The 27,256-nt window shown below is 33.4% G+C and overlaps 2 protein-coding genes across 2 annotated transcripts; one reads left to right on the forward strand and one right to left on the reverse strand.

The window, feature by feature from the left end:
• Window positions 1-256: 256 nt before the first annotated feature.
• Window positions 257-5,301, reverse strand: LOC144571434 (SPX domain-containing membrane protein OsI_17046-like). Its single transcript, XM_078320721.1, has 11 exons — window positions 5,161-5,301; window positions 3,504-3,584; window positions 3,271-3,391; window positions 2,872-3,183; window positions 2,664-2,768; window positions 2,058-2,524; window positions 1,659-1,966; window positions 1,386-1,573; window positions 1,067-1,257; window positions 843-976; window positions 257-731 (listed from the first exon to the last, which is right to left on the reverse strand). The coding sequence occupies exons 2-11, from the start codon at window positions 3,554-3,556 to the stop codon at window positions 493-495; spliced, it is 2,118 nt and encodes a 705-aa protein (XP_078176847.1). The 5' UTR covers window positions 3,557-3,584; window positions 5,161-5,301; the 3' UTR covers window positions 257-492.
• Window positions 5,302-23,179: 17,878 nt separating this feature from the next.
• LOC144547357 (zinc finger CCCH domain-containing protein 17-like) lies at window positions 23,180-26,305 on the forward strand. Its single transcript, XM_078295986.1, has 9 exons — window positions 23,180-23,524; window positions 23,784-23,879; window positions 23,983-24,072; window positions 24,489-24,590; window positions 24,686-24,832; window positions 25,309-25,428; window positions 25,644-25,703; window positions 25,860-25,957; window positions 26,048-26,305. Exons 1-9 carry the CDS (start codon window positions 23,180-23,182, stop codon window positions 26,169-26,171), a joined length of 1,182 nt encoding a protein of 393 aa, XP_078152112.1. The 3' UTR covers window positions 26,172-26,305.
• Window positions 26,306-27,256: the final 951 nt, after the last annotated feature.

Genomic DNA, 27,256 nt, shown 5'->3' on the forward strand with positions numbered 1-27,256 from the left:
AATTATCACATCTCAAATGTTAAATTAATTACTTGTGATTTACCAAATTGTATTTGGGGATATAATATAATGTGATCATGAAGCAACCTAGCTACATTCTATTAATTTATTCCATTAAGGCTGTGATTCAGCTTACAAGAACAGAATGTTGGTTTTGGTACCAAATAGCACCCACCGAAAATTGAGGCATAAATTGTAGAGAATATAATTTCTTTCAGGAAGGTAGAATAAACATTAACATAAGGGAAAGAAAATATAGGAACAAACAACATAATGAAAGAGTATGTAAAATATTTCTATCTTGTAGCAAGTTTAGTCCTACAAACATTAATTTGCATCTGGCTACTTTTTATCCTCTAGTTATACACAACTAGCTGTTGAATATCTACATATTGAGGCATGCACCCAAAGGAGCTAGCTAGTTTTATTTGACATGGAAATTCAGACTACACAGTAGATATGCAAGCTGACAGCATAACACTAGATAGATTATCAATATAGAGTATTAAAAGTGCACAAGGTTGCAATAATGGAGACGATGCAAATAAATAAAGAAGGCAGAAGGGTGACATTTAGAAGCAAGCTTTGGCCTAAATAACCGGCTAATGTAATAGTGGCATCAGCTACTACTCGAGCAAGTGTACCAGCCTCAGTAGACAGCAACCCTCCATTGAATGTTCCCTGAGCTAGACGGGATGACATTACCCGTGATAGCAGGGAGAGGTTGACCCCTACAAGAAGTTAACAAATTAATGACAGTTAACATGGCTATATTATATATTGCAATCAACAAATGTGAATTAGTATTGCTATTTTAGAAAACAAATATAAAGGTAAAGTACCTTCTAGAACTTCAGCTGCTACAAAAGTAATTAAAGCGGAGATGATATACTGTGGCACCGAGTAATGACTTGTGAACTTAAAGCTCAGGAGTATACCAATCAGGACCAATATTTCTGATCCCAGTAATATTTGCCTACAGCAATGATGCTCCAGTTAGAAATTTGCCTAGTCCTTTGAAGAAACTGAGAAAATTAATTAACATGGCATGGCACAAAGATTTTACCTGTCTTCAAAAAGTCGAGTAACGTAACTTCCTACTATAACATTGACTGGTAAAACAGTCAGCCCAAGTATAGCTAGAAAAAGGGCTACTGTGCTTGTTGACCACTTAAAATAATAAGTGGTGACCACACTCGACTCAGATAGGAGGATCTCCATTGCATATTTCAACATGAAATAAATCAGTAGTTGTGCCTATATATGATACAAAATAATGAAAAAGTACCGAGTTAAAATTGGTAATTAAGGTCAGCAAAATAACATGAAAATATCAAAAGAGAAATTCTTCTAAAATGAAAAAAAAAAGAATAATTTGAGCGAACCTTTACAGAAGGAGTGAGCAATCGGTAAGCCTCACCAATAGAGCTTACAGGCTTCCGTGAATCATTAGACGATGTCTCTTCACAATCATCACACTCCTCTATGTCTTCTTCATCATCTCTCTCTTTTGCATCCAATAGCAACTGCTGGTTGAGACCGTTTTCTATATCAGTATTATGTCCCTCATGGCCTATTTTGAGTTCAACAAATTAAGTGTCAAATTCCAATTTAATACAAAATCGTATGCATGCAGAACAACAGAGAGAGGATCATACTTGTACTGTTATTTTGTGATGCGTTGTCATGATCTCCTTGATTATCACGAGCAGGTTCTCTGAAAGAAATCCATAACCAGATCAAGTAGAGCAGCCATCCGACTGCCATGATCCAACCAGGCAGAGTGTTTTGGTTAAAAGTCAGAGAATAGATCTTGAACTTGATCTGGAGTAAGCCTGCCAGAGCAGGTCCACATGCCATTCCCAGTGCACTCGCACTGACAAAGCCTGCAGATGCCTGAAGCCTAATTTTGAGAGGCACGCAATCGCTGATGTAACGGCGATTCACAGCTCTAGCTGAACCCAACCTGCATGCAATTAGTATGCATGAATTAAATATTCAATAGTAAGTACTTGTGACTTTATATGAATAGTTAAATCAACTGCATGCATGCTTACCCACAGAGGAGGCGACCAAAGAGAAGTAGTGATAAAGAATTTAGGTCATAAGCTAAAGCATACAATAAGTTGCCCATAAAAAGCATAATGCTGCTGAAAACAAGGGGTCTGAAGTATGACTTGTTAGACCATGCACTAAAGTAGACTGATGAGAAAACTTGAGCCACTGCCATTGACCCAATGATGACACCACAAACTGTGGCAGCAGCACCGAGGCTCACTGAGTAGTCATCCGCAGTTGGCACGATGATGTATGTGTTCACCATGTATAGGAAAGTGTTTACCAAGTTAAGCAGAAGGGACATGAAGTGATACGTTTCGTCATCATCTACTAATTGCTCTTCAGTTGGGCACAGTATGATCGCGTCTTCCGGGACTATCAGCGCGTGTTGCCCCAAGAATTCTAAAAAGTTTGTCGAGTGATTTAGCTTGCTCACTGATGCATTTATTTGTTCTATCACTGGATCCTGCATGTAATAAAAGAAATACATACATATATTGTAAGACTTGAGGCATATATTTGCTTTTGTCTCTGTGATGGGGCCACAGAAATTACATTAATTATAGACAAATTAATAGCATCTGGATGAAAGAGAGAATCAAAACCTTCACAAGGGCAGTTGGATGATCATAGATAGACAAATAGCTGCCTTCATGATCTTGAAGAAATGCAAGGTTGCGAGATAAGGCCCCAACAACTGCCCCAATGCCCTTTGCGTATATAAAGCAAATAAAGTAGTTTTATTAAAACTCTTACAAAAAATGTGAGTGAAACAAGTAAACAGCAAACTTTCAATAGATTAAACATATATACCACTTGCTTGAAGACCTGTTGAAGCTGAGAGTAGGGATGGTTTGACCTAGTGCCCACATAATAATCTGTGAACTTATAACGAAACCGTTTGTCAAATTTCTTCAGAATTTTTCTAATGCCTGTGGCATTCATATCAACAAATCGAAGAAGCTTGAGAAGGTCACGGCCGACTTCCCTGTAAGACTCCTTCAGCTTGCTTACTTCTGATACGTCAGATGTTTCTAAAATGGCATCACGTTGCGACTCCAGTTCTTGGATTTGGCTTGCAAGGCGGCCTTGTTCCTCCAGAATAAATAGTACCACCTTCTCTATCTGTATAAAATTTGGGAAGAAAAGTTGCTATTTGATTTTGTTGGGTTCAATTTATGAGAAAAAGTGGTTGTAAGAATTAATTAAAACCTCATCGTCAAGCATTCTTGAGAATTCCTTTAAAACTTGCTGACGATCTTTTCCATCTATGCGATTTTGCTGAACATACTGTTTGACCTTCTTCTTCATTGACTTGTAGTTAATGTAGTATCTACAATTGCATGGATGGAAAAGTTCAAGAAAAATGTGCCAAAGCGATGCTAATTCATTTAACAAGTTTATTTAACAGAGGAAAAAGGAAAACGGGAAAAAGAAGTCCATACACTTTCCATTCTTCCACCTGTTCTTCCTTCAACTTCTTCCCAAAATTAACCATCTTGATCACTAAATGAGAAATTACAAATCTAGCACAGAAAAGAGACTGTCAGAAAATAAAAGAGAGAAAAATTGGTAATGACAGCTAATTACTTGCATAGTAATAGGGAATCTTTATAACTTGCAAATATCAAAACAATACATATAAAAAAATAGTCAATTCTATGAATATTATAGTACCACCAGTGCCAGAAACTATGAAAAGGTAATAGAGATGATTATTTACTGGTAAGAGACAGAGAGAGATTTGAAGAAATGATCTTTCATTCTTATTTCAATTCACACGGATTACATCTCCTTATATAAGGATGCTTACTTGCTTACAGATCAATCACTTAAAGTCTGTTGACTAACCACTAACTCAGTTTGATACAAGAGTGCTTGATCTAACTAACTCTTTAAGGAGTCTGTTACAACTGTTACAACTGCCAATAAAAGGCAATAGCAAGAGAGCTAGTCCAGTTTAACTTGCTATTATACATTAATTGGCTTTTGTAGATACATTCCTCCAATATATCTATCATATGCATGTGACACATACAAACTAGAGGTGGTAATTGGACAATAAAGTTGGGTTTGGATCGGGTCATTTTGGCTTCGAGTCAAGTCCTAGGGTACCTATCAAACTTGGGTCTGGGTTGATTTGGGTGGCAATTTATTCTGATTTTGATCAATTGGAATGTGCCAATTAATCGAGTCTAGATTGCTTCAGGTTACAGGCTAACTGTATTACGGTTGTTTCAACTTTCAAGATGCAAATAATCAGGTCCGTGCTGCTACAAGTCACAGAATAGCTGGTCAGCACTGCAGGTCAGTCATCAGGCTTTTGGTTAATTGGGACGGCATGCCATGCCAATTGGTTAACACTTAGACCAGGATTAGTCTATATATTTAAGCTGATTACATACATATCAATTGCGCCTTGAGGTCACTGGATTGAAGAATCACTAGATTTGGGTTACATTGATCATTTATTGCAGGTCAGGTCATGTTGGGATACGAGTCATCTCGGATTCTAGCCGTCTTTGATTTCAAATCATTGGATTTGGGTTTCATGGGGTTTAAATCTGTTTTTGGATTTGAGTCATTTGAATTTGAGCTTTTAGCAGGTTTGGGTAATCTTGGATCCAAGTAGAATTGGTTTTGCTTTTCATACAACTGTATTAGATAAACAGTGGAGGAGGTGGTGGTTCAGGTGCCCTGGCATTTGCGTAAGACTCTTATACCATAAAATGAGATGTATTTAGAAGGCTTTGTAATTGTTTCTGTATTGAATTTTCATTGAAATGTATAAATGTTTATAAAGATGTTGATGTAATCTGAATTGGGGTTAACTTATAAGGTTACAAAACAAATGTTAGATGTACTTATATTTGGATAAACAAAAAGAGATCATAGCACATTCCTCTAGCTAGATTTATCCTAATTTTGCACCATGAACCACCCCATTTTGAGGTTCCAAATTTTGGAAGAATTAATATGCTATTTGGAATCAAGATACCTCTCATACATCAAACAAACAAAGAGGAATTAACCAACATGTCCAAATTATAATTTATGAAAAAGAAGGAAAATAAAATTGAGAGAAAATGGGACAATTAATACCTGGAGAGACGATGGTGGCACTGAGATTAATTCCTCTTGATCAAATTTAGATGACCATCAACAAGCAGAAATTAGGACGTGAAGAAAAACACACCTGCATTAGCTAGGTTTTCGTTTGCTTATAAGAAAAAAGAAGGACAGCTAGCATAATTGGACATTAATGAAATTAAAATCTATCTCCGTAAAAACGACAAAAGCATTATTGTAACGAAACTCGATCAGCGGCAGCGCACGAGAAATGAGAAGGAAGACAGAAGAAGATTTGTCCTCACAGTCTCTTGTGAGGTCTCTGCGGCTCCGCCTATCTATTTATAGGCTCTGTCCTCTCCTCTATAATTGAAATTTGAAATAGTTATTTAGCAAGAAATTAAGCCACCTCAAATGAAATAAAAAATACATGGCATCCCTATCCACGTGGAGACTGACAACTGGTGGTCCACACTCCACATTGAGACTTGAGAGAGCTCATCAGTCATCAGCTCAATGAAACAGACTACAGACTACAAAGCGTGGAGGAGAGGGATTTTGTGACCGCAGAAATAATAAAGAATGTAGAGGTAGGCATTTGCTGTATAGATTCTCGAGCAACTCAGAAGCGAATATGTCGTAGGATATTCGATGCCACTTTTTGGAGCATGAAAAAGGAAACCCCGCCTTTCTTTTATTTTATTTTATTGCCAATAAGTGAGTGCATATCCTCTGAGATATCTCATATTTTGCGTGACCGACGTGGCCGGTGCCTATTCGGGGGTGACGTAGGGGGCCAGTATTATTTGAGCTTTGAGTTTCGAGCAGAACGTATTGCAACGGCTAACATTTTCCAAAAAGTCACGCAAAATATGAGATATCTCAGAGATTGCAAATTCCCAAAAAGCACGGGGCCACGTAGGCTCGGATCCTACGGCTGGTATTGATTCCTGCTCCTCACGTGTCGTGGAATGCAAAATTGATCAGAGCGGACGGTCTCGATCTATCTGCTGGATTGCTCCGTGGAATGCTTTGACGAGGAGAGGACCGGAAATAAATCTGCTACGATCCTAAAAGGAATTGTAGGGTCCTACGATTCCAAATCCAACCTTTTATTTGTTATAAGATTCGTGCATAAAAAACAACTTTTATGGAGATTCGTAATACTTAAAAAATGAAAGGTTGGATTTGAAATCGTAGGACCCTACAATCCCTTAGGATCGTAGCAGATTTATTTCCGGAGAGGACCCCTGTCTGGACGACCTTAATTTGCTGTGTCGTTTATTTTGTTGCTTCTTGCACATATATAGTTTCCACTGAGAGCGTGATGATTCTGCTTTGTCCGAAATGGTACATAATCCTTGATTTTATAATAATTTATTGTAAACTTGACAGCTCAATCCAATCAAGATATATCCACATTGATTTTGATTTAATAAAAGTAAATAGACAAAATATATATATATAGAGTTAGGCTACGGTGAGTTGCGAAGTAAAACGCGTTTCTATTTCACGCCGTATTTTTATTTTGAAAGTTCAAACGACCGATCTGAACCGTTAGATGTTTAATCCATATTGAAATGTGCTTGGAGACCAAATTTTACATTTTTTTGAATTTTTTTTACTATTTATTAAGCATTTTTGAAAATTGCTGTTTTGCTGTGAACAGTAAAAAACAGTAAAATTTTCTGGACCATCAGATCAGCGACTTTCAAAATTGCTTAATAAATAGTAAAAAATTCAAAAAAATGTAAAATTTGGTCTCCAAGCACATTTCAATATGGAGAACAAGATGAACAGTTCGGATCGACATTTTGAACTTTAAAATTGCAAAATATGAGCGTGAAGTAAAATAGTCGCTTTACTTCACAACTCACCGTAGCCCATCTCTCTCTCTCTCTCTCTATATATATATATATATATATATATATATATATATAAATAAATGCTTGATTGCTATCATTTGATTACCAAATATAGGAGAGTTGTGTATACAGATAAAACAGCAGAGGAGCAGAGGTAGCATCTAATAACAAAATAAATAATGTATATAATCTAATTAAGAGATCTATGTCTTGACCAAGCTTTCTGCCAAACGAGGAAAAATAATTTATTAAATATAACATGATAGATAGGGACCGATCACCGCATTCAAATAAGTCCACATTGGAAGTTATTTTAATGATGAGCAGATCGAGCACAATTAATATGTTTTTCATCTGTGGGCTCCAAAAATTAACATCTCCATTCTATTATTAAGCACGTTGGGTGTCCGATCCGCCAACGGCTACGATTGAAAGATAAAACTTCGGATTTGATCTCAGCTTTCCAATTACATAATTTGTCTTCTTTTGATTAAATGCATATATTTTATGTATAAAAGTCTAAATTTAGTTAAAAGCATACTCACCACATGTGCTGCCACACGATATGTTATAATTAAAATCGAACAAATTTTGAAATTTAGCGATATATTTATTCATTTTCTTATTTCTTTGTTTATTTATTTCTCATCTTCAATTGAGAAGACTCCACATTTCATTTTCTTATTTCTTTGTTTCCTTACTTCTTCGTTTCTATACGGATCATAATGTAAATCATTTTTTTTATTTCCTTATTTATCTTTCTTTGTTTCTATACATATTGGTGTGGACAATTTAAAATATATTTTTAGTATATAATATATCAATGTGTGTGTATTCTAAATTAGAAACAAAAAAAAAGAAGAAGAATACAAAATTGGAACGTGTGTATAAGTATATATTTCTCTTATAATATGTGTGTATATATATATCCTATACATACACATGATAACACTTTTTATTTATGTTTTTTTTATATCATATTATATGTCGATATTGAATTGTTGTATGATATTTGATATTAGATTCGAATTGAGCTATTATTTGATATTATTGGTACTTAAAAATAAAGAATCATCACATCATCAAATTGTTATTAGAGATCACGATTAAAATTAATTAAAAATACAAAATCATATAAATTTTCTATTAACATGTGTCTTAATTTTTAGATAATTATTATTTTCATTGATATATTTGTTTCTTATAATATATCCCCGTTGCAACGCACGGGTATGATACTAGTATATATATATATACTCGACTTGAGAGGTGAGGTGACTAGATATATACTCATATACTGACAGTTAGGGGTGGAGTCAGAACTTTGAAATATATATAGATGTCAAATGTGAATAGAGATCAATCATATAAAATGTTTTGATCTAAATTATACATAAAATGGAGAGTTAATTTTACAGTATTCATAATATTTTGATCTAAATTATACATAAAATCACATATACATAAATAAATTTAGAAAATAAATAAGGGTCAATTGACCCCCATTTGGTGTTACTACCTCCGCCTCTGACAGCTTAAATTAATCAAGAAATTAATGTCAAAAATATATACATTATACTTTCATGTTTTATTGTGCCTTATATTCTATATTTCAATTTTCAAAATTTAAACTGTCAATTCGAACAGCTCAACATTTTATCCATATTAAAATATGTTTGGACATCAAATTTTATACATTTTGGAAACTTTTTACTACTAATTTCGATAAATACAAAATCATCGTTTTTAGATGGTAATTGGTCCAGAAATAGTGATTTTGTATCTATTTTAAGAGATAGTAAAAAAAATTTCGAAAAATATAAATTTTGTTCTCCAAGCAATTTTTAATATGGAAATCATGCTTAACGGTTCAAATTGACAGTTCGAATTTTAAAAAATATATATATATAATATAATACAATGAGACATGAAACAGGTGAAGCATTTGAATCCAGTCATACATTATTAAGTTGGAAAAAAAAATGTTGAAGTTGGGGTCACATGTTTATCAAACATTTGAGCCAAAGCTTAATCTGGCCAAAATATAATTATTATTCATCCTTTGACTAGTATAACGACATCACCTCCCATTTTGTTTCACGGGTCCCAACAATAATCAACATCAATTCATCTTTTCATAATTAAAGTCCCTTCAGTTAGACAAGTATATATAATAAGGATAAATATATTCTATATAAACTAAATGATAGGTCTAAATTATATACACATTCGATCTGATTTTTATCACAAAATAACATCAAATATCTTGTATTTTGAATATAAAGTGAATATAATACACCTAGGATCAAGTTACTGCGTTAGTTTGATTTTAATTTGCAGAAAATAAAGAAAAACGAAGAACAATGCCCAGTACGGACGCACGGTTTGCGATACGACCGCACTAAGTACTTAGATGGATTTCTAGATGCGCGCCAATTTAAAAAAGGTATAATAAGTTGTTCATCAAAATCCGTGCGGACGCACAGATTTCGATGCGGCCGAAGTCTGGTCGCACAGGGAAAATCCGAGCCCAGTGTGGGTGGCCTGGCCACATTGTAGCAAAACGCAGAATTGGAGCCTGAACTTAAAATAGTCATAACTTTTGACTCGTAACTCCGTTTTGGACATATTACAACTTTTTGGAAAGCTAACGAGAAGATCTACAACCTAAGAATCTAAAAAAGGAAACTTGGAGTCGTAGCATCCGCCTGGACCCGCAGACAGCCAGAATATATGCGTTTTTGACAGTTTTTTTATTTCTGGCGCACCAAGGACGCATTTTTACAGCTAAACTTGGACAAGGCAGCATGAGAAACAATCCAAAAATAACACTCACTAACCCCACTCACCCCACAACTATGCCTCTTGATTGGGCATAGTCTTTGGCTATAAAAATGAGGGGGGGTTAATTCCCATTCAAGAAAAAACACAACTCTCAGCTCTCTTTTTCCTCCTTAGTGCATGTCCATTTCCAAGGAAACACACACTTAGCGTAAAATTCAGCAGCCAATGAAAGCTTTTCTAGGAGGGAGAAGAAGGCGATTCGAGGAAGAAGTCGACAAGATTGAGGGTTTTGATCCAAGAAATGATGTAATTATTTTTTTATTTCATTTATTCTTATTTTTGCCAATTTTTGTAATGGATCTCTCCATGAGGGAGTAGATCTCTCTCTAGGGGTCTAGGTCAATGCATAAACTTGTTTAATTTTATTTTATTCAGATATTTGTTTTTGTTATGATTGTTTTATGGGATTTGATTGTTAATTTCTGTGATTTATCATTTGTGTTAATTACATAATTAGTGCTTGAATTGTAGTTATCCCGTTTTGGATTCGAAAGAACCAAAATTGACTCGGATCAATAGGATAGTACCAAATTATGAATGCAAATACCCTAGGTTTGGATTAGGATCTAACCAATTTGTAATCTAAGCCGAAACTACAAAAATTAAGATTAGGAACTTGGTGAAGGACCTAACCGTGAAGCCAAACCCTAATTAGGACATCTCAAATCGAATCGGATATTGGTATGATGGACTTTATCGTGAAATATCAATATTTGAGGAGAGGAGAGACTAACAAGAGCTTATGGTCTAGGTAGCTAGGGTGAAGGACCTAATCGTGAAGTCCGAATTACTTAGACACGTTATTAATTCACGAAAGTGACCCTTCATGACATATTAGGTTAGAAACCTTATCAAATCATACATGAACTTAAACAAATACCGAATAAATGAAATTATCAATGGATTGTAGACCGAATACTCCTAGATCTCCTCAACTAGAAAGCAAATCAACTTTTATTTTATTTGTTGTTATTGTTTTAAATTCCTTTCTTTGGGTATTGAACTCAAATTTAGATTTAATTAAAACAAACTCCCCCATTTACTTTATTGTACTTTACTTTCTTTCATTTTCTGAAATTAATTGACAAAGTATAAAACCTAGCTTTTAACCATACTCTCTGTGGATCGATACCCAATAATATACTACGGGATAGAATTGTATACTTGCAATATGAACCAAAAGTGTATTTAGGGATAAAAATGTACATCTTGTTGTACTGAAACTTAGAACTATACCTTTTTGGTGTAACACTAAATCCTAATTAAATTCTAAATTCTAAACCCTAACCAATCAAATTTTAAAATCATTTAATCTGTATTCTTTTAGGCAACCCGATTTCGTGGATTTCTACATTTTATTAATTAAACACAAAATTGATATAATAGAATAATTACTTACTTCAATTATTGAGGTTCAATCGGCAACCTCGACAATCATAGTAAATGGATTGCTCAGGGATCCATTTCCCCATGGGCGCAGACTACGGCAAGAAGATCCATTATCGCTGATGTTATTCATCATTGTTGCCGATTGATTGACCATATTCATGCAGAATACAGAGCAAGCGATGCCTCCGATCATGCACATCTCGCCAAAAATCATACAATTTGCAGATGACACCGTCATTATCTCTGAAGCGAACCCAAGAAGTACTGACAATTCAAGGATGTACGGTAACACAGGGATGTGTGCTATGTAATAACAGTCAAGGTGAGACTTGTGACCACATAATGAGCACATGCCCTTACACTATAAACTTCTGGATAGGCCTATGCGCGCAACAAAGCCTACCAATGTTGGGGGGAAATAGTCCGGCTGAGATATGGTGTGATGGCATGCAAAAATTGACGGGTCAGAATAAACAGCGCTGGGACGTGACATGGGCAGCAGGCTCATAGGCATTATGGAAGAAAAGAAACAGAATAACCTTCACCTAGAAAAGGAAGATGGAGCATATACTAATTAATGACGCATCAACCGATGTACATAACTGGATGCTATTTAGTTAGGAATGATAGTAAGAGAGGTGACAGGTATTATGGGGACGTTTTTAATTTTATTATAAGATCTTTTTAGGAGATGAGCTATTTTTAAATCTAGAAATAGTTGCAAGGATCATTTGATCCAAGTAACAAACATGTATATATTTTCTTATATCAATATATCTTAGTGAAAAGTTTCCACTAACCAACAACAACAACAAAGCCTTTAGTCCCAAACGAGTTGGGGTAGGCTAGAAATGAAACACAATCACAATCAAACAATAAAGATAAGTAATGAAAATAAAAGTGAAAGTGAAAGTGATAATAATAATGCTAATACTAATATTAACTATATTCTATCTAATCGTAGAGGTCAAAGTCCTAAGCTTACATCCTAGACTCCAACTTCCTACTCCTATGACCTAAGACCTATAATACTATCTCTAAATAATCCCTAACCAGCACTAGGTCATGGTTCTGGTACGTGGATCGCTAGCTTCCACGCGCTCATGTCCAAAGCCGACTCCTTAGTTATATTCCACTCCTTCAAGTCTCTTTAAAGGAGTGGAATATAGCTAAGGAGTCGGCTTCGGACAGGAGCGCGTGGAAGCTAGCAATCCACGTACCAGAACCATGACTTAGTACTGGTTTTGGTACGTGGATCGCTAGCTTCCATGCGCTCCTGTCCGAAGCCGACTCCTTGGGTTTCATTTCATAAGAGAATGGCTGGTTTTTTACCGCTGGCTCGCCAAGCCTATCACGAACCCTCCTCCTTTATCCTGGCTTGGGACAGACTGTGCAGGAACTACACAGGCGGAGTTAAAAGTTTCCACTAACCATTAAAAAAAAATTACTGAGGTTCAATTTGGTAAAACATGTAAAAACTAAATCAAATCTCATATTAAATTGAAGCAATACACTTCGTTTTCTTTTTTAAAAAGAAATTACATAAACATGAAATACATAAATCATACTATTTTTTTATATTCATGAGATTATCGATTTTTTAGACTTGGAATGTAGTCGTAAACGCAAGGCAACTATATACATGCATGATTGAAAATTTGTGGAAACAAAAAGGAGGAAGAAGCAGCAATAATAGCAATGGAATAATGGATGAATGGATGATATAAAATTTAGTTGATCTAATTTGAGTTACAACCCTCCTTGAAGGCTCTGATAGTTTAATTTGTTGTCTTTTATTTTTAGCATTTATTAAATAATACATATAGCTGCATATTTAGATGTGGCGTGTTTTTCTACTTGATAATAATTATTTTCTGTTTTAGCCATAGTTGCTTCTCCGTCCTTCATCTCAAAAAAAAAAATACTTTCACTTAGCCCGGGGATCATGCAATGTTTGTTACAGATCAATGAGCAGCATATATATATACGAGTATGACATTGACATGCCTCCTACCAATCCAATGATGATATATTATATTATATATTTTTTTTCAATTGGAAACTTAATTATTGTTGGCATCCAATTTTCCCGGGGCTAGAGACTGGAGCTGAATTGGGAGACAAAAAATAAAAATAGAATAGGAACAAACACTTGGACTGGAAGTCTGGAACTTATCTTCTTTCTATATTATAGTATATATATAATACTGATATATTTATCAATCACGTCGTACACGCACTGCACGACGTACGGACGGAAGAACTTTCCGTCAGTAAGATTTTCTGAGATCTGAATTGTACACGAATCTTAAATAAATCGGACGAATAAAAAACGTACTGTGCCTCCCTTTGGAATTTGCACCTTGATTGATAGACACACAACGTCAACGACGCTAGCTAGGAGTCTAGGACAGTGTGTTTAGAAGTTAGTTATGTTGTTAGGCCCGCGCAATGGCACTCATACCAAGCGCCAAACACATCAGGCCATACCCATAGTCCCATATGACCCCAGCTACAGCACCCTTTTTTGTTTGCTGTAGACTGTCTGCGGACTGCGGGTTTGGATTAATTGATCATTGATCCCATCGTCTCATGACTGGTAGCCGGTAGGGGTGAAAATGGAGCGGATAATATTCCATATGTATACAAAATTAAATACGGATGTTTATGCCGACAAACAAATTTAGCATTTTTATCACTAATCAGATACTATATAAAAAGATACTTCAACTTATAAATTTCAATATTTATGATATTTTTAAGTTTTCAATGTTTTAACTTTTAATCCTAATTATCAATCATAATTTATGAAATTTATTCTAATGTTAACTCTAAATTAACCCAAATTACAAATCATAATTAAAAAGAAGGGCAAATTAATAAAATACCGAGGGGAAGTAAAGTTGATCCGGACTTATAAATCTCCATAAAAATTCAAAACCCAGGTAAGCATATTACCCTCCCTGGTTCTTACTGGATCCGCCCCTGCATGTAGATACGAGTATATATATAGTTCTTAATTGTACTTATTTGTATATGAATAGTGTATATATATCATATAGTTTAATATATATTATGAAAAAATTAATATTATTCACCATTATAAATATTATGAATTTTAATATTTTTAATAATATTTATATATATATATCTTTTAATAAATATCTGATTCCATCTCTACTGTATATGAAAGCTAAAGAAACGAATACACATACAATTTTACCACTATCATCATGTCTGTTTCACCCATATGTGATGAGCCATAAATATTTGTTTCTTATATCTGAAAGCTAAAAAACGAATACAAATATAGTTTTACCACTGTCATCCTATCTGTTTTCAGTTTTCACCCATATGTGATGAGCTATAAATATTTTTTTTTTTTAATTGAGGCATAACTAATATAGAAACAATAATGTAGATAGGAGTGGAGGCTAGCTATAATATTTTATTGGTGGGGAATCAATACAGAGTACAAAACCGACATTGTTTTATGTTCATTTTTTTGTTTCTTATTGTTTTTGCATGTTAGCTGTATTTCCTACATATTCATGATTCTACCCAAGGAGTCATTTATACATCATCCATTAATTACAAACTTAATATAAATAAAATATTAATAGGGCGATAGCCCAATGTACTTTTTAAAAAAATTTGGATAGTTTTGACATTCCAATCTATCAGTGACACGCCACATACATTGACACAGTGTAACGGCTACTTCCAATCCAAATACTCTCCTGAGATGTTGGACTTTGGGCCCTTCGCCAATTTTTTATTCTTTTTTGGGCAATTGGCTTTCCCCAAATTTAGTTCCTCATTTTCTGCCCTAAAAATAATAGCATGACTGCACAAATTAATATATCTATGCAATAATCAAATGGTTAAAATTACATATTGATTTTTAAAAATGTTACTTTAATTTGATTTAAATTTTTTTTTTTTTTACTTTTGAGCTAATATTAATCCATGTTTAAAATATGATTTATCTATCTCATTGCTCCTTTGACAGTAGTCAGTAGATAAGAAATCCTTAACTAAAATTTGACAACTCTATCATTCCGAGTTTTTTAAAAATATTCATTTTCATAAATACTTTATTAAAAATAACCATGATTTAGGCGAAATTATAAAAATAACCAAAACGTGAATTTTTTCCATGGTCCGGAATTAAAAGTCGAAACCGTGGAAAATATCCACGGTTTGGGTTTTTTTTATAAACTTATTTTTTTATAATATATATATAATATATGTATATGTATATACAGAGTCCGGCTAAATTGCTGCCGGTAGCATTTCAGCCAAGTGCTGTCGGGGCTATATCTTATTTTGTGATGTTCAAACAACAAATTCAAACCGTTAGATGTGTAATCTATATTAAAATCTACTTGGAGACCAAATTTTATATTTTTTTGGATTTTTTTACTATTTATTAAGCTGGTTTGAAAACTGTTGTTTTCAGTAAATTTCTGCAGCATTGAAACAGCGGTTTTCAAACCAGCTTAATAAATAGTAAAAAAAAATCCAAAATATGTAAAATTTGATCTCTAAGTATATTTTAATAATCTATGTATAATATATGTATAATATATGTATTTAAACAAGTAAGCCTTGAGTTTTTGTAAGCCTTGAGTTTTTAATTGATTTACGTTTTTGGATAACTTAAAATGCCTCCATCTGAATAACTCAAAATTTCTAAGTTCAAATGCCTCTATTTTTAAACATTTGAATAACTCAAAATTTAAAACTTTACGTATTTGGTCTCCAAGTTCAAATGCCTCCATTTCTAAACATTTGAATAACTCCAAATTTTAAACTTTACAAGTCAAAATAAAACCGTTGGATATGATTTACGTCATTTTATCTATGCACATGTAAACAATTATAACATTTCAATTTTGTTTTTTGTTATAATCAAGAACTTGAAAAACGTACTAATGTAGATAATTTCTAGACAGTGAATTTTCAACTTATTGATTCACATAAAAACAAAATTTAAATGTGATAAATTTTTATGAGTATATAGAAAAAATAACATAAATCACATTTAACAGTTTTATTTTGACATTTATAATTTAAATTTTGAATTATTAACGTTTTAAAAATAAAAATATAATGGGGACAAAAAAAATGAAGACAACCCTCCTCTTAAAATGACCCACTTTGTAAATTATGGACATTAATACGTACCGCTCCAAAAATAAACCGACTTTGTAAATTGTGGATATTAATACGTACAGCTCCAAATGTATCATCTTTCGGAATCAAGCCTAGCATTATATATATATACTGACAAAAGCAAAAAATTCAATTGTTAACGGACGGAATTAGATACGACGGAACCATCCCCTTCAGTCCATTTCATATAATAATTATAATTGTCTTCATGTAAAACTTTCTTCTATTAAGCTTTCTAAGCCTACAAATAAGTCAAGAGCTAATTAATACAACCATCTTCATATGAAATTTACTTGAAGATCAGATTTCACATTTTTTTTTAGATTTTTTTTTTTGTACTATTCTTTCTCTAGCTAGGTAAAAAACATAGTACTTAAAAAAATATATAAAGTTTTATCTCCGAGTATATTTTTAAATGAAAATTATGTTAAACGGTTCAAGTCAATTGTTTGAATGTTGAAAATCATGTTTAGCTCAGTAAGATTTTTGGGGTACTCCTCGAACATTATGTATGAATCCCTAGCAAGCTAGTTCCCTGCTGCCACACCTAGTTGCAGTGTTTTCATCATTAATTTTTATTTTAAATAATCTATTTAGTTCGTAAGTTCTAAATATTTAAAAAAAAAAAAAAAAAAGGCATCCACATATACTATTCGAATATCAATATCCCGCTTATGCGATGTACATATTGTCTGCTTAGTTGTGCATAATACTAACCATGCATATTATAAAATATTAATTATTTATACAATTTGATCAAAAGTGTGCAACATACCAATTAATTCTCAAATATTAATTATTGGTTCTCAGCATAAACAGTATTTAAACTTTGTTTAGGAATATATTCATCTCTATGCGCTTTCGCGAGCTCATGATCGATCAATATTCCTATCAATCTAGATTCTAGCTAGACAATAAAAAAAAATGTACATTATTTAATTTTGACAAGATGTTCTAAAATATAATTAAACATGCATATATATATACCGAATATCGACATGAAAATCTCTCTGGGTCCGAGCTCAATTCGATCCATTCTTATCTTAACACATCATACATATATATCTAGCTAGCTAGCTAGTGGCCAAAAACTTTGGCGAAAATGACTGCCTTAAGTCACATTTTATGTGCCTCATCTCCATTCTTATACTATATTTAGCACGTGGATATATATATTGTAATTCATTAACGGTTGTGATTAAAAGATGAGATTTCAAATTTAATATCAGCTCTTCAATTAAACAGTCTGCTTTTTCTTATTCTGTGCATATTTTTTATTTTATTTTTATGTATAGAAGACTAAATTTATTTAGACATGTACTCACTATGTGTAGATTTCATTATTTTTCTATTCTTTTTCAAAACTTTCATAAACCTCTTTTATTTGATTTTCATATACTCAATTTTCTTATTAGTTCTAATATTTTTTTTCATTTTTAAAATGTTATTTAAGAATGCAGACCCACAATAATCATTGCTGATTTTATTATATGTCATTTAAGAATTACATATCCGCATTAATAGCAATAATAATACATATACACACATAATAATAATAATAATAATAATAATAATAATAATAATAATAATAATAATAATAATAATAATAATAATAATAATAATAATAAGAATAAGAATTAATGAATTATAGATCCACATTAATAGTAAAAAACTATATAAGTTTTCATGCAACAAGACTATAATAGATTGATAACGTAGTAAAACAACAAATTGTAGCATTTATTGTAATAGAAAATATTATACAAAATCAACGTAAGTATGAATTAAAAGTTTTAAAACTTAATTGAAGGATAGTGCCAATTAATCTAGCTTAATTAGCCGTTATTCAGTTTAGCATTTTTTATTATCGATATATATTGGTTTTTTTGTTCTTTCCTTTTTAAAGCTACATCTCACTAAAAATTTAATTGATGATCTGGTTTAATTTTTTTTTTTTTTTTTACTTTTCTTTTTCAATCACTAGCTTCAGAATCGGAATTAAAGATGGTGAACTAATTAGTTGGCTCATTACACGTAACTAATATTTAATAATATGAAAATACTTTAAAAAAAATAGGTGGACCAGGGGTGGCAACGAGCTGGCTCGTTATTATGAGCTGGGTCCAGCTCAAACTCATCACGACCTGGTTCGTCTGAGTCACAGTGAGTTGATTTAATTTAGAGGTCTAAGTTGAAATCTTAGTTTGAAATTGTCACGAGCTGAATCGAGCTAGTTTATTGGACATTGTTTTAAGAAAAAAGAATTCTACAAACTTTTTGAACTGAGCTTGACAGTATAAAATGCACACAAATTCACAAATTAATGTCTAGCCGAGCTAGCTCGTAAACCGACGAGCAAGCTAGACCTCAGCTTGAACTCGTTAATTTTGAATTGAGTTAGTGGCGAGCAAATTAGATCCTAGCTCGTCCGGCCAGTAACAATTAAGCTAATAGTGAATGAATCAGCTGTGAGTCACGATCGAGCCACAAACATTTTTACCAGCCCTAGTGGTTAACTATATTAGAAAAATAATAAGAAGAAAAAGAAAGCAGTGGTGATTAATTGAATGGTGTACGGTCAAGTCTTAAAAAAGTTTTGGGACCACATTGGAAGAGAGACAGAAACAAGTAAAAAACAGAATCCAAATAATTGCAAGCTAATTAAGACATGACATAATCATTGTACAATATTTTTTTTGACTGAGTTGAACTGAGTTGGATAATATAAAATGAACACAAATTATAAATTAATGTCTAGCTCACCGTGTATGCTAGACTTCAGCTTGAACTTGTTAATTAAGTCCTAGTTCGTCCAGTAACAAATGAGCTATTTAGCGAACGAATCAGGTGCGAATGACAATCGAACCAGGAGCATTTTTGGCAGCCCTAGTGGTTAACTATTAAAAAAAAAATGATAAGAAGAAAGCAGTTGTGATTAATTGAATGGTGTAGATGAAGTCTTAAAAAAGTTCTGGAACCCCATTCGAACAAAGACAGAAATTATCAAGTAAAAAAGAGAATCCAAATGATTCCAAAGCTAATTAAGACATGGCAAATGATTGTTAATTTGAATTGACAGGTGGAAAAAATATGTCCTCAGGCAAATTGTCTCCTTTAAACATATATACGACACTAGTAGTAGGTTTTGTACTATTCCACATCGTGTTGCTATATAATTAATTAATTTGAGACTTAAAAGGGCTTTGAAAAGAATTATGGGCCCAGTTTATATGAACAGAACAGTATTAAGCTTAAAAAGGTTTCTTTTACTTTTTTTCTTTCTTTCTTTCTCAAATCATAAATAATGGGATAGCTACGGATTTAATTACTTCTTATAACATCGATCGGCCCATCAGTTTTTCTTTTAGGCAAAATTCAATCTAAGTTTGACAGGATCACCCCAGTTCCGGTTTGCTTTGCTTTGGGCCGGACTGGTTCGTTACAGAAACAAACAAATCTGCTGAAATCTCCCAAATTCACAATTCAATCATTTATATTTATATGTTTCGAGATTCATGCATAAAAAAACTGTATGCTTTCACATTCGTATATAAAAAAAAAACTTTGCATCTTTAGTCTAGTGTCAAAAGTACATGAATTTGATTTGAGATATTATGGATTTAAAACTCACAAAATGGAAAAATCTACTAGGGTGTAGAGGTGCTACTTTTACCCGATTACCCGGATCTGATCCGGAACCGAATCGGTTAAATTATGGGTATGGTTACAAAATTAATAATTTAATATCCGATCCGGATCCGAACCGGAACCGATACTGTAATGGGTAGGATATGGGTTTCATTTAATTATCCGACCCATAACCGAACCCGATCCGATACCCGTGTAAATACCCGATAAAACATATATTAATAACTATTAATATATAAAAATATAACTTTGCATATTAATTTTTGCATAAGCCGTGGTGAGTCCAGTACTTTTTTGAATATGAGAAAATATAATGCAATGGCATATTCGATATGTTTATACACATAGATGGATGCCAAATTTATTCCTTCTATAACAGCTGCATTAATTTTTTAAATAAAATTTATTATTATGGATACATGCTTCAATATTTGTCTTGATATCCTCTGCATAATAATGAAAATTTATTGCTTTCATTGATATGTCATTTCTACAAATTATTAGTATTTCATTCATAGATTTTTTGAACCATAGAAAATGAAATCGTCATCTCTAATATTTTACTTTTTAAAAATTATATCTGTTCTTCAATATTTTTTTTCAAAAGTTATTTTCTCTCCATCCTCTTGATTTTTTTGTGACATATACCCACTCCGGATCCGGAACCGCCCCGTATCCGAACCGGACCCGATAATCTACAAATAAGTTATGGACTTATGGGTATATATTTACCCGGAACCGAAAGACTGGACCCGAAATATCTACGGGTAGATAGATACCTGGATCCGGACTCGACCCGAATTGAAACAGATAAGTATATGGATCGAAATTTGGACCCGAACACTTTTAGGGTACGGGTCCAAATATAATGATATCCGGACCCGACCCGACCCGATAGCACCTCTACTAGGGTGTTCTTAAGTTTACCAAGTCTCTTGGTGAACTCAAATCTAAAATCCATCAAATCAGTTTCAAATAACGAATCTTAACCGTTAAAATTAACTCGCCTTCCTTACGAGTGATGTGTCTACATGTGAAAATTTTAAACATTCGAATTAATTTAGTATAAAGTCAATCGGTCAAAATTAGAAAGTTAATAAATTCATAGCTACACTGATTCTAGGGATCAGTGGAGCTAATTTTGACCCATTTTCGCATCCAGGAAAGGAAAGCCACAGAAAATCTGAATTTTTCTCTCTACACCGATCCTGTGGATCGGTGGAGGGTTTTTGTGTGGCCTTTCGTGCGTGTCAATGTGGCAGGTGGAAAAATTGCTCCAAATTTCAATTATTTTGCTCCACCGATCTCTAGGATCGGTGGAGGCTATTTTTCTAAAAAACGAGTAAATGGAGCTTGTTTTGTTGAAAGTTTTAAAACTAATTCTATTTTTAAAAAAAATCCACCTTACGAGTGATGCGTCTACATGTGAAAATTTTAAACATTCGAATTAATTTAGTATAAAGTCAAGCGGTCAAAAAATGTTCAAAAAATGAATACATCAAAACTAATTTATTAAGTTTCTAATTTTGACCGCTTGACTTTATACTAAATTAATTTGAATGTTTAAAATTTTCACATGTAGACGCATCACTCGTAAGGTAGGCGGGTCTCAAAGGTTCGGATTCGTCATTTGAAGCCGATTTGATGGGTTTTAGACTTGAGTTCACCAATAGACTTGGTGAACTTAAGAACACCCTAGTTCTACTCCATATATGCATTATAATTTATGATTTCATTATTTCCACAATACTAATTATAAATTAAATAAGATGTTATATATAAATTAATATTGTCAAGCATTATTAATTAAAAAGTAAATATAATGATTGTATAATTTTGACTTCTTAATATACTAAATAAAAATTATGTAAATATTATATAGATCAATCTATTCATAATGATAAAAATAATATAAATTATAGGAATTAGGAAAATATTATCATACATAATTTGATATTTATTAATTGTTCTATAATAACATACAAAATTAGTATTCTTATTTGATGCTCTAATGAAAAATTCTTACCCGTCTTTTACCCATTAAATTAACGATTTTTTTTTTATCAATTATCATATCCATCTTCCATTGTATCGTATATTAAAAAAAAAAATTTGTGTACGCCCGTAATTAAATTAAAAATTAATAAACAAGAAATGAAGAGCTATATATATCATTAGATAAGTCGGAGGAATTTAGTTACTTCTTACTTTCTACATTAACAAATAAAAGAATAAAACAACAAGTAAATAGAAAACCAAAAGGGAATTAACATCGGAAATGCAAATAGTAAATAAGTAATTAAAATCTATTCACTTTTAAATTAATTAATAAAAAAAACCCCTCTAATTAATTAGTTAGTTCTTGCAATTGTTGTTTGTTAATTTGCGTAATCTTGATAACAAGGCCTGGAAAAACATCATCAGGGGTCATGAATATGGGGGGGTTCTCTTCCAAAATAAATTAAGCTATCATATATGATATGGCACTTGTTGCTTATACTATGAACCGTTTCCCGTTCGCTAACAACATACAACTCATCGCAGTACGTAGTATGGCCGCTTCACCGCTCCGACGTCTACAGGTTCGTCGTGCAGGGAACAGAAAAAGGATGAGTGTGATGACGATGACGATGACAACGCACGGCCACATGACAGCATCAGCCACAGCAAGTAAGTCGTGCAGGGAACAGAAAAGGATTCGAATCGCACGGTCCTGATCTAAAATCCAACAATTTGAGTTACTTCACTGGATCTGAACTCGGTTTTAGGACGTGCAATTTGAGAATGAATGAAACATTAAATATGTGGTTGTCAGAAATTTCAGGCCTAATCCGGCCCATCACATGTGAGACCATATATTTAAACAATTTCAGGCCTAATTCCGACCCATCACATAGTTCCTTGGCCCAGCAGACTATTTTCAGCAATCTCAGTCCATTTTTTTCCCCGCCGACTTGAAAAATTGAACATGATAAATACACTTTATACCGCCAAGAAATCTTATTATCGCTAAATCCTTCTCTTCTTTATTTCTCGACATCTCTCTTTTTCCAACGGTTCTCTCGCAACCGTCTCCCCTCTTTCGCAAGTGACAGGAATCCCAATCTAGGATTTTACAGATAACTAGGATGGATAGTGAGGCCGGGCGCTGCAACCGCCACCGGTGCTCTTTTCTCCACAGCCAGCTCCCAGACGCACAAGATCCCTCCACTTCATCTACATCTAAGAGGGTTCCCCGCCAATACCATAACCTGGTGTGGCAAAACCCTAGAACTGGAGACAACAATGAAGGCAACCAGTCCAAGTGTGGTAAAGATCCACGAGGAGAGAACACAGACCCAAGCCAATGCGATAAACCATGCAAGTACTTTTTGTCAAGGACCTGCTCCTACGGTGAGAGATGTAGATATTTGCATTCTTGGTCCATTGGTGACACCTTTTCTCTCATCACGCCTCTAAAAGGACACAAAAAGGTTAATCCTTTCCTATTTTTTACAACTAATTTTCTTCTTTTACCAAGTAGTTATCAATGAGTCTTACTCATGTGTGTATGTGCAAAGAAGCCACAATAACTTGGCTGTTAATCCGGCAAAAAAAGCAAGATGAACGGGTGGGATTATGTGTGCAAGTTTTGGTTTTAATGAAATGAATGGCCTATGGGCTTTAATGATAAAAAAAAAAAAAGTAATGATCAATGGACAGTTATTTTAAATATTTATATATATTTTGTAGGTAATATCTGCCATAGCACTACCATCGGGATCTGACAAGCTTTACTCTGGAAGTAAGGACGGGACAGTCAAAGTGTGGGATTGCCAAACCGGCCAGGTAGTTGGGCATCTTGGGATAAATGTTCATTTCAACCTTGAAAAATTGTTTATCTTCTTTGGACTTGACTTGTATTTATGCTGTCTTATGTTCTGTATGGTAGTGTGTGGCAACAGTTAACATGGGGCGTGAAGTCGGCTGTATGATTAGTGTGGAGCCCTGGTTATTTGTTGGCATCCCCGACTCTATCAAAGTAATTCATAAATCCCTTTTCTCAAAAGAATACTTTTATCTTTTAGGACTTTTCCATGGTGCATGGAGCACTCTCTGATAAATGGGTATAAAACAGTTGTTCTTATATTTCCATCTGGCGCATAAATTTGTGGTATATTCACAAATAAAAAACCCAGTTAATATTGATGAATTTGATGGAAATGTGTAGTTGTATCATTGACTATTTTGCCGCTATTAACAAGTCATTTTGCAAATATGGCTCTTCAAGGGCAATTTCTAATATGTTTCTTAAATTAACTCTTTTTATCTAGTGATGCGATTCTCAAATGTTCGGTGCTAGTTGCAGTTGCTAAAAAAGTTACCCTGCCCTTACGATAAATTATGTTCACATCTAATTGTTCTCTCTCTCTCTCTCTCTCTTTTTAATTTCTTTAGGTATGGAACACACAGACTGGTGCAGAAATGAGCCTTTCCGGGCCCACGGGTCAGGTATATGCACTAGTGGCTGCTAATGATATGTTGTTTGCTGGGACACATGTAAGTCCTACTTCAATTCTATTTGATAAGTTCCATTTTAGAACTTATTTTGTGTAAAGAATTAAAACTTGATTTACTCTTTAAAAAAATTATAGGATGGCAGAATATTGGTGTGGAGATACAGCGCACCAACAAATTGTTTTGAGCCTGCTGCTTCTCTTCTGGGTCACAGCCTCGCTGTCATTTCACTAGTCGTAGGAGGAACAGAACTTTATTCGGGGTCCATGGATAAAGCTATTAAAGTGAGTCCATATATTCCCACTCGATTTCCCTTGTAGATCTTCATTTTGTCTAAGGTACCTCATTATGTACCAAATAAAGTAATGCCCAGGTAGGTGGTTTCATTTTGTTCTTTAACTTGCAGAATATGGTGTTTGACCGATGGTAGCAACCCCGGTGCATGACGTGACCAGTACAATATTGGTATCTAACACTTATGTGGTTTCATATTGTGAATGGCAAATTATCAGCCTCTAGAGAACTCATATCGGTACCCGACATTATTATGCTTACTGGTTTACTAGTTACTATTTATTGCCAAACTGTCAACCTCTATAGACCTGCTTACTGAAATCAATGTCTCCATCTTGTCTAAGCATGACCATCTATACAGATTTTCAAATAGAACTTTTCTTTTCTTTTCCTTTTTTTTTTTTCCCAGTATGTTGTTATTCTGCCTTTTGCATACAAAATTTAATTTATTTAAAAAATGTATTAGGTTTGGGACTTGACAACATTCCGGTGTGTCCAGACATTGGCTGACCATACAAACGTGGTGATGTCCTTGCTATATTGGGATCAATTTTTATTTTCATGCTCCCTAGACAACACTGTGAAGGTTATTATCTTCATTTTTCAGTTTGGAAAATTTCAGTTCATAATTGATTTTTACCAAGTAAGCCTTGAGTTTATGTATTTAAACAATGGAAAAGTTGCTGGAATTATTACATGCTATCAAATGGCTTGTATGATAGTTGTTAACATGTGGATATGTTGAATATACTCAAATTATTGTTGTCGATTTCTAATTTGTTAATTTTTCCTTACTTTCAGATCTGGTGTACCAGCACCAAGGAGCACCTAAAGGTCATATATACGCACGTCGAGGAACATGTCAGTACTCTTTGTTTATTTTTTATATTTTTATCCCTCGGTTGTTTTGTATTAGTAAATGTCCTGTACTCAGTTTTGATTATTTGGTGCATGATAAATAAAATAATTGAACCAATTGTTTAATTTCTCCTCCTTTTTGTTATCTTGCATTGTCAGGGGGTAATCGCGCTTTGTGGGATGCAAGATCTAAAAGGAAAGCCAGTCCTGATGTGTTCGTTGAATGATAATAGTGTACACCTATATGATCTTCCCTCGTAAGTTTTCCTTATCAATAAAACATTATCCAAAATAGCTGGATCATATTTCCTATATAACGTATATTTGTTTTTGGTATATTTGGATAGATTTAATAAGAGGGGGACGATGTTTGCAAAGCAGGAGGTCCGGACGATGCAAATGGGTCCCGGTGGAATCTTTTTCACTGGTGATGGAATTGGTGAATTGAAGGTCTGGAAGTGGTCGATGTAATTTTTTTTTTTTTGTTACTTGCATGGAGATCATTTTAAAATAGTTATGTAAGCGATAATATTATCTGTGTTAAAATTGTTGAGTGCTCAAAGGTAGCACAAATGATGTTGTTGCTGTGTTGATAGTATTGAAAAATAAACTAGACAAAATGTGTAGAGATTGTAAATGACAAGTTGTAAAAAATACCGTAGTTTTGTAGCTCTGGTTTTTTTATACATCTCAGAGAAATATGGAAAATTTCGTCTTTATTTTTTGCGTTTTCATAATGTCTCCATTGTTATAATTATAATAACTTAAAATTTAAAATTTAAATGTACAAATAAAAACTGATAGAAACGATCTATATATCATTTTATATGTAAAAGATCATGGCATTTTGGTTTTAAAATTTAAATGTACAAATAAAAACTGATAGAAACGATCTTATATATCATTTTATATGTAAAAGATCATGGCATTTTGGTTTTATTTTGATTAGTATCAAGTATCAACTAGGGCTGACAACGAACCAAACCAAACCTAACCCAGGTTCGAGTTCGGGTTCGAAATAATTTCGAACCAAACTGGTTCGAAATTGAAACTGGATTTCAAACTGAATAGACCAGTTCGGGTTTGATTCGTTACAAATTCGAACTGGTTCGCTTAGGTTCGAAAATGGTTCGAATTATAGTAAAAAAAATTTAATTTGGATCCAAATAATTTTGCAGTATGGATCGGATATCCGTTATAATACGAAATCCATTCCAATTATTCATCCAGAGCGAATCCAGTCAAGTGAATTATTTCACCCGTCTCCACTTCTTTTATAGGCTCCCAAGCAGTTTGTTTTTGTTGATTTCAAGATGTGGAACTAAATAACTCAACTACATACCGGATTGACAGTTGTGCCCTGCACTGCGTGCAGCCAACACGTGATCAACATTCAGCACTTTCATTAAAATGGGCTGAAGTTTTGGGCCTATAATCAAATATGAAACTCAATTTTCATATGATTGGAGACAATTATTTTTTATTTTTATTTTCTAACTTATATATTTTCATATGAATGGCCGGTGATTTTATGAGATTCAAACTATAAAAAAAAT

The sequence above is a fragment of the Carex rostrata genome, chromosome 2 (genome assembly GCF_964058835.1).
Source record: "Carex rostrata chromosome 2, lpCarRost1.2, whole genome shotgun sequence".
Classification (NCBI taxonomy): Eukaryota; Viridiplantae; Streptophyta; class Magnoliopsida; order Poales; family Cyperaceae; genus Carex; species Carex rostrata.

What these genes read in the sequence shown, in the direction of transcription:
- LOC144547357 (XM_078295986.1), top strand. Translation starts at nt 23,180, where the DNA reads ATGGATAGTGAGGCCGGGCGCTGCAACCGCCACCGGTGCTCTTTTCTC. An exon ending in CTCTAAAAGGACACAAAAAG is followed by an intron (nt 23,525 to 23,783) that starts GTTAATCCTTTC and finishes TATATTTTGTAG; the next exon opens with GTAATATCTGCCATAGCACT. An exon ending in GGGATTGCCAAACCGGCCAG is followed by an intron (nt 23,880 to 23,982) that starts GTAGTTGGGCAT and finishes TCTGTATGGTAG; the next exon opens with TGTGTGGCAACAGTTAACAT.
- LOC144571434 (XM_078320721.1), bottom strand. Translation starts at nt 3,556, where the DNA reads ATGGTTAATTTTGGGAAGAAGTTGAAGGAAGAACAGGTGGAAGAATGG. An exon ending in AACAGGTCTTCAAGCAAGTG is followed by an intron (nt 2,769 to 2,871) that starts GTATATATGTTT and finishes ATATACGCAAAG; the next exon opens with GGCATTGGGGCAGTTGTTGG. An exon ending in ATCCAACTGCCCTTGTGAAG is followed by an intron (nt 2,525 to 2,663) that starts GTTTTGATTCTC and finishes TATTACATGCAG; the next exon opens with GATCCAGTGATAGAACAAAT.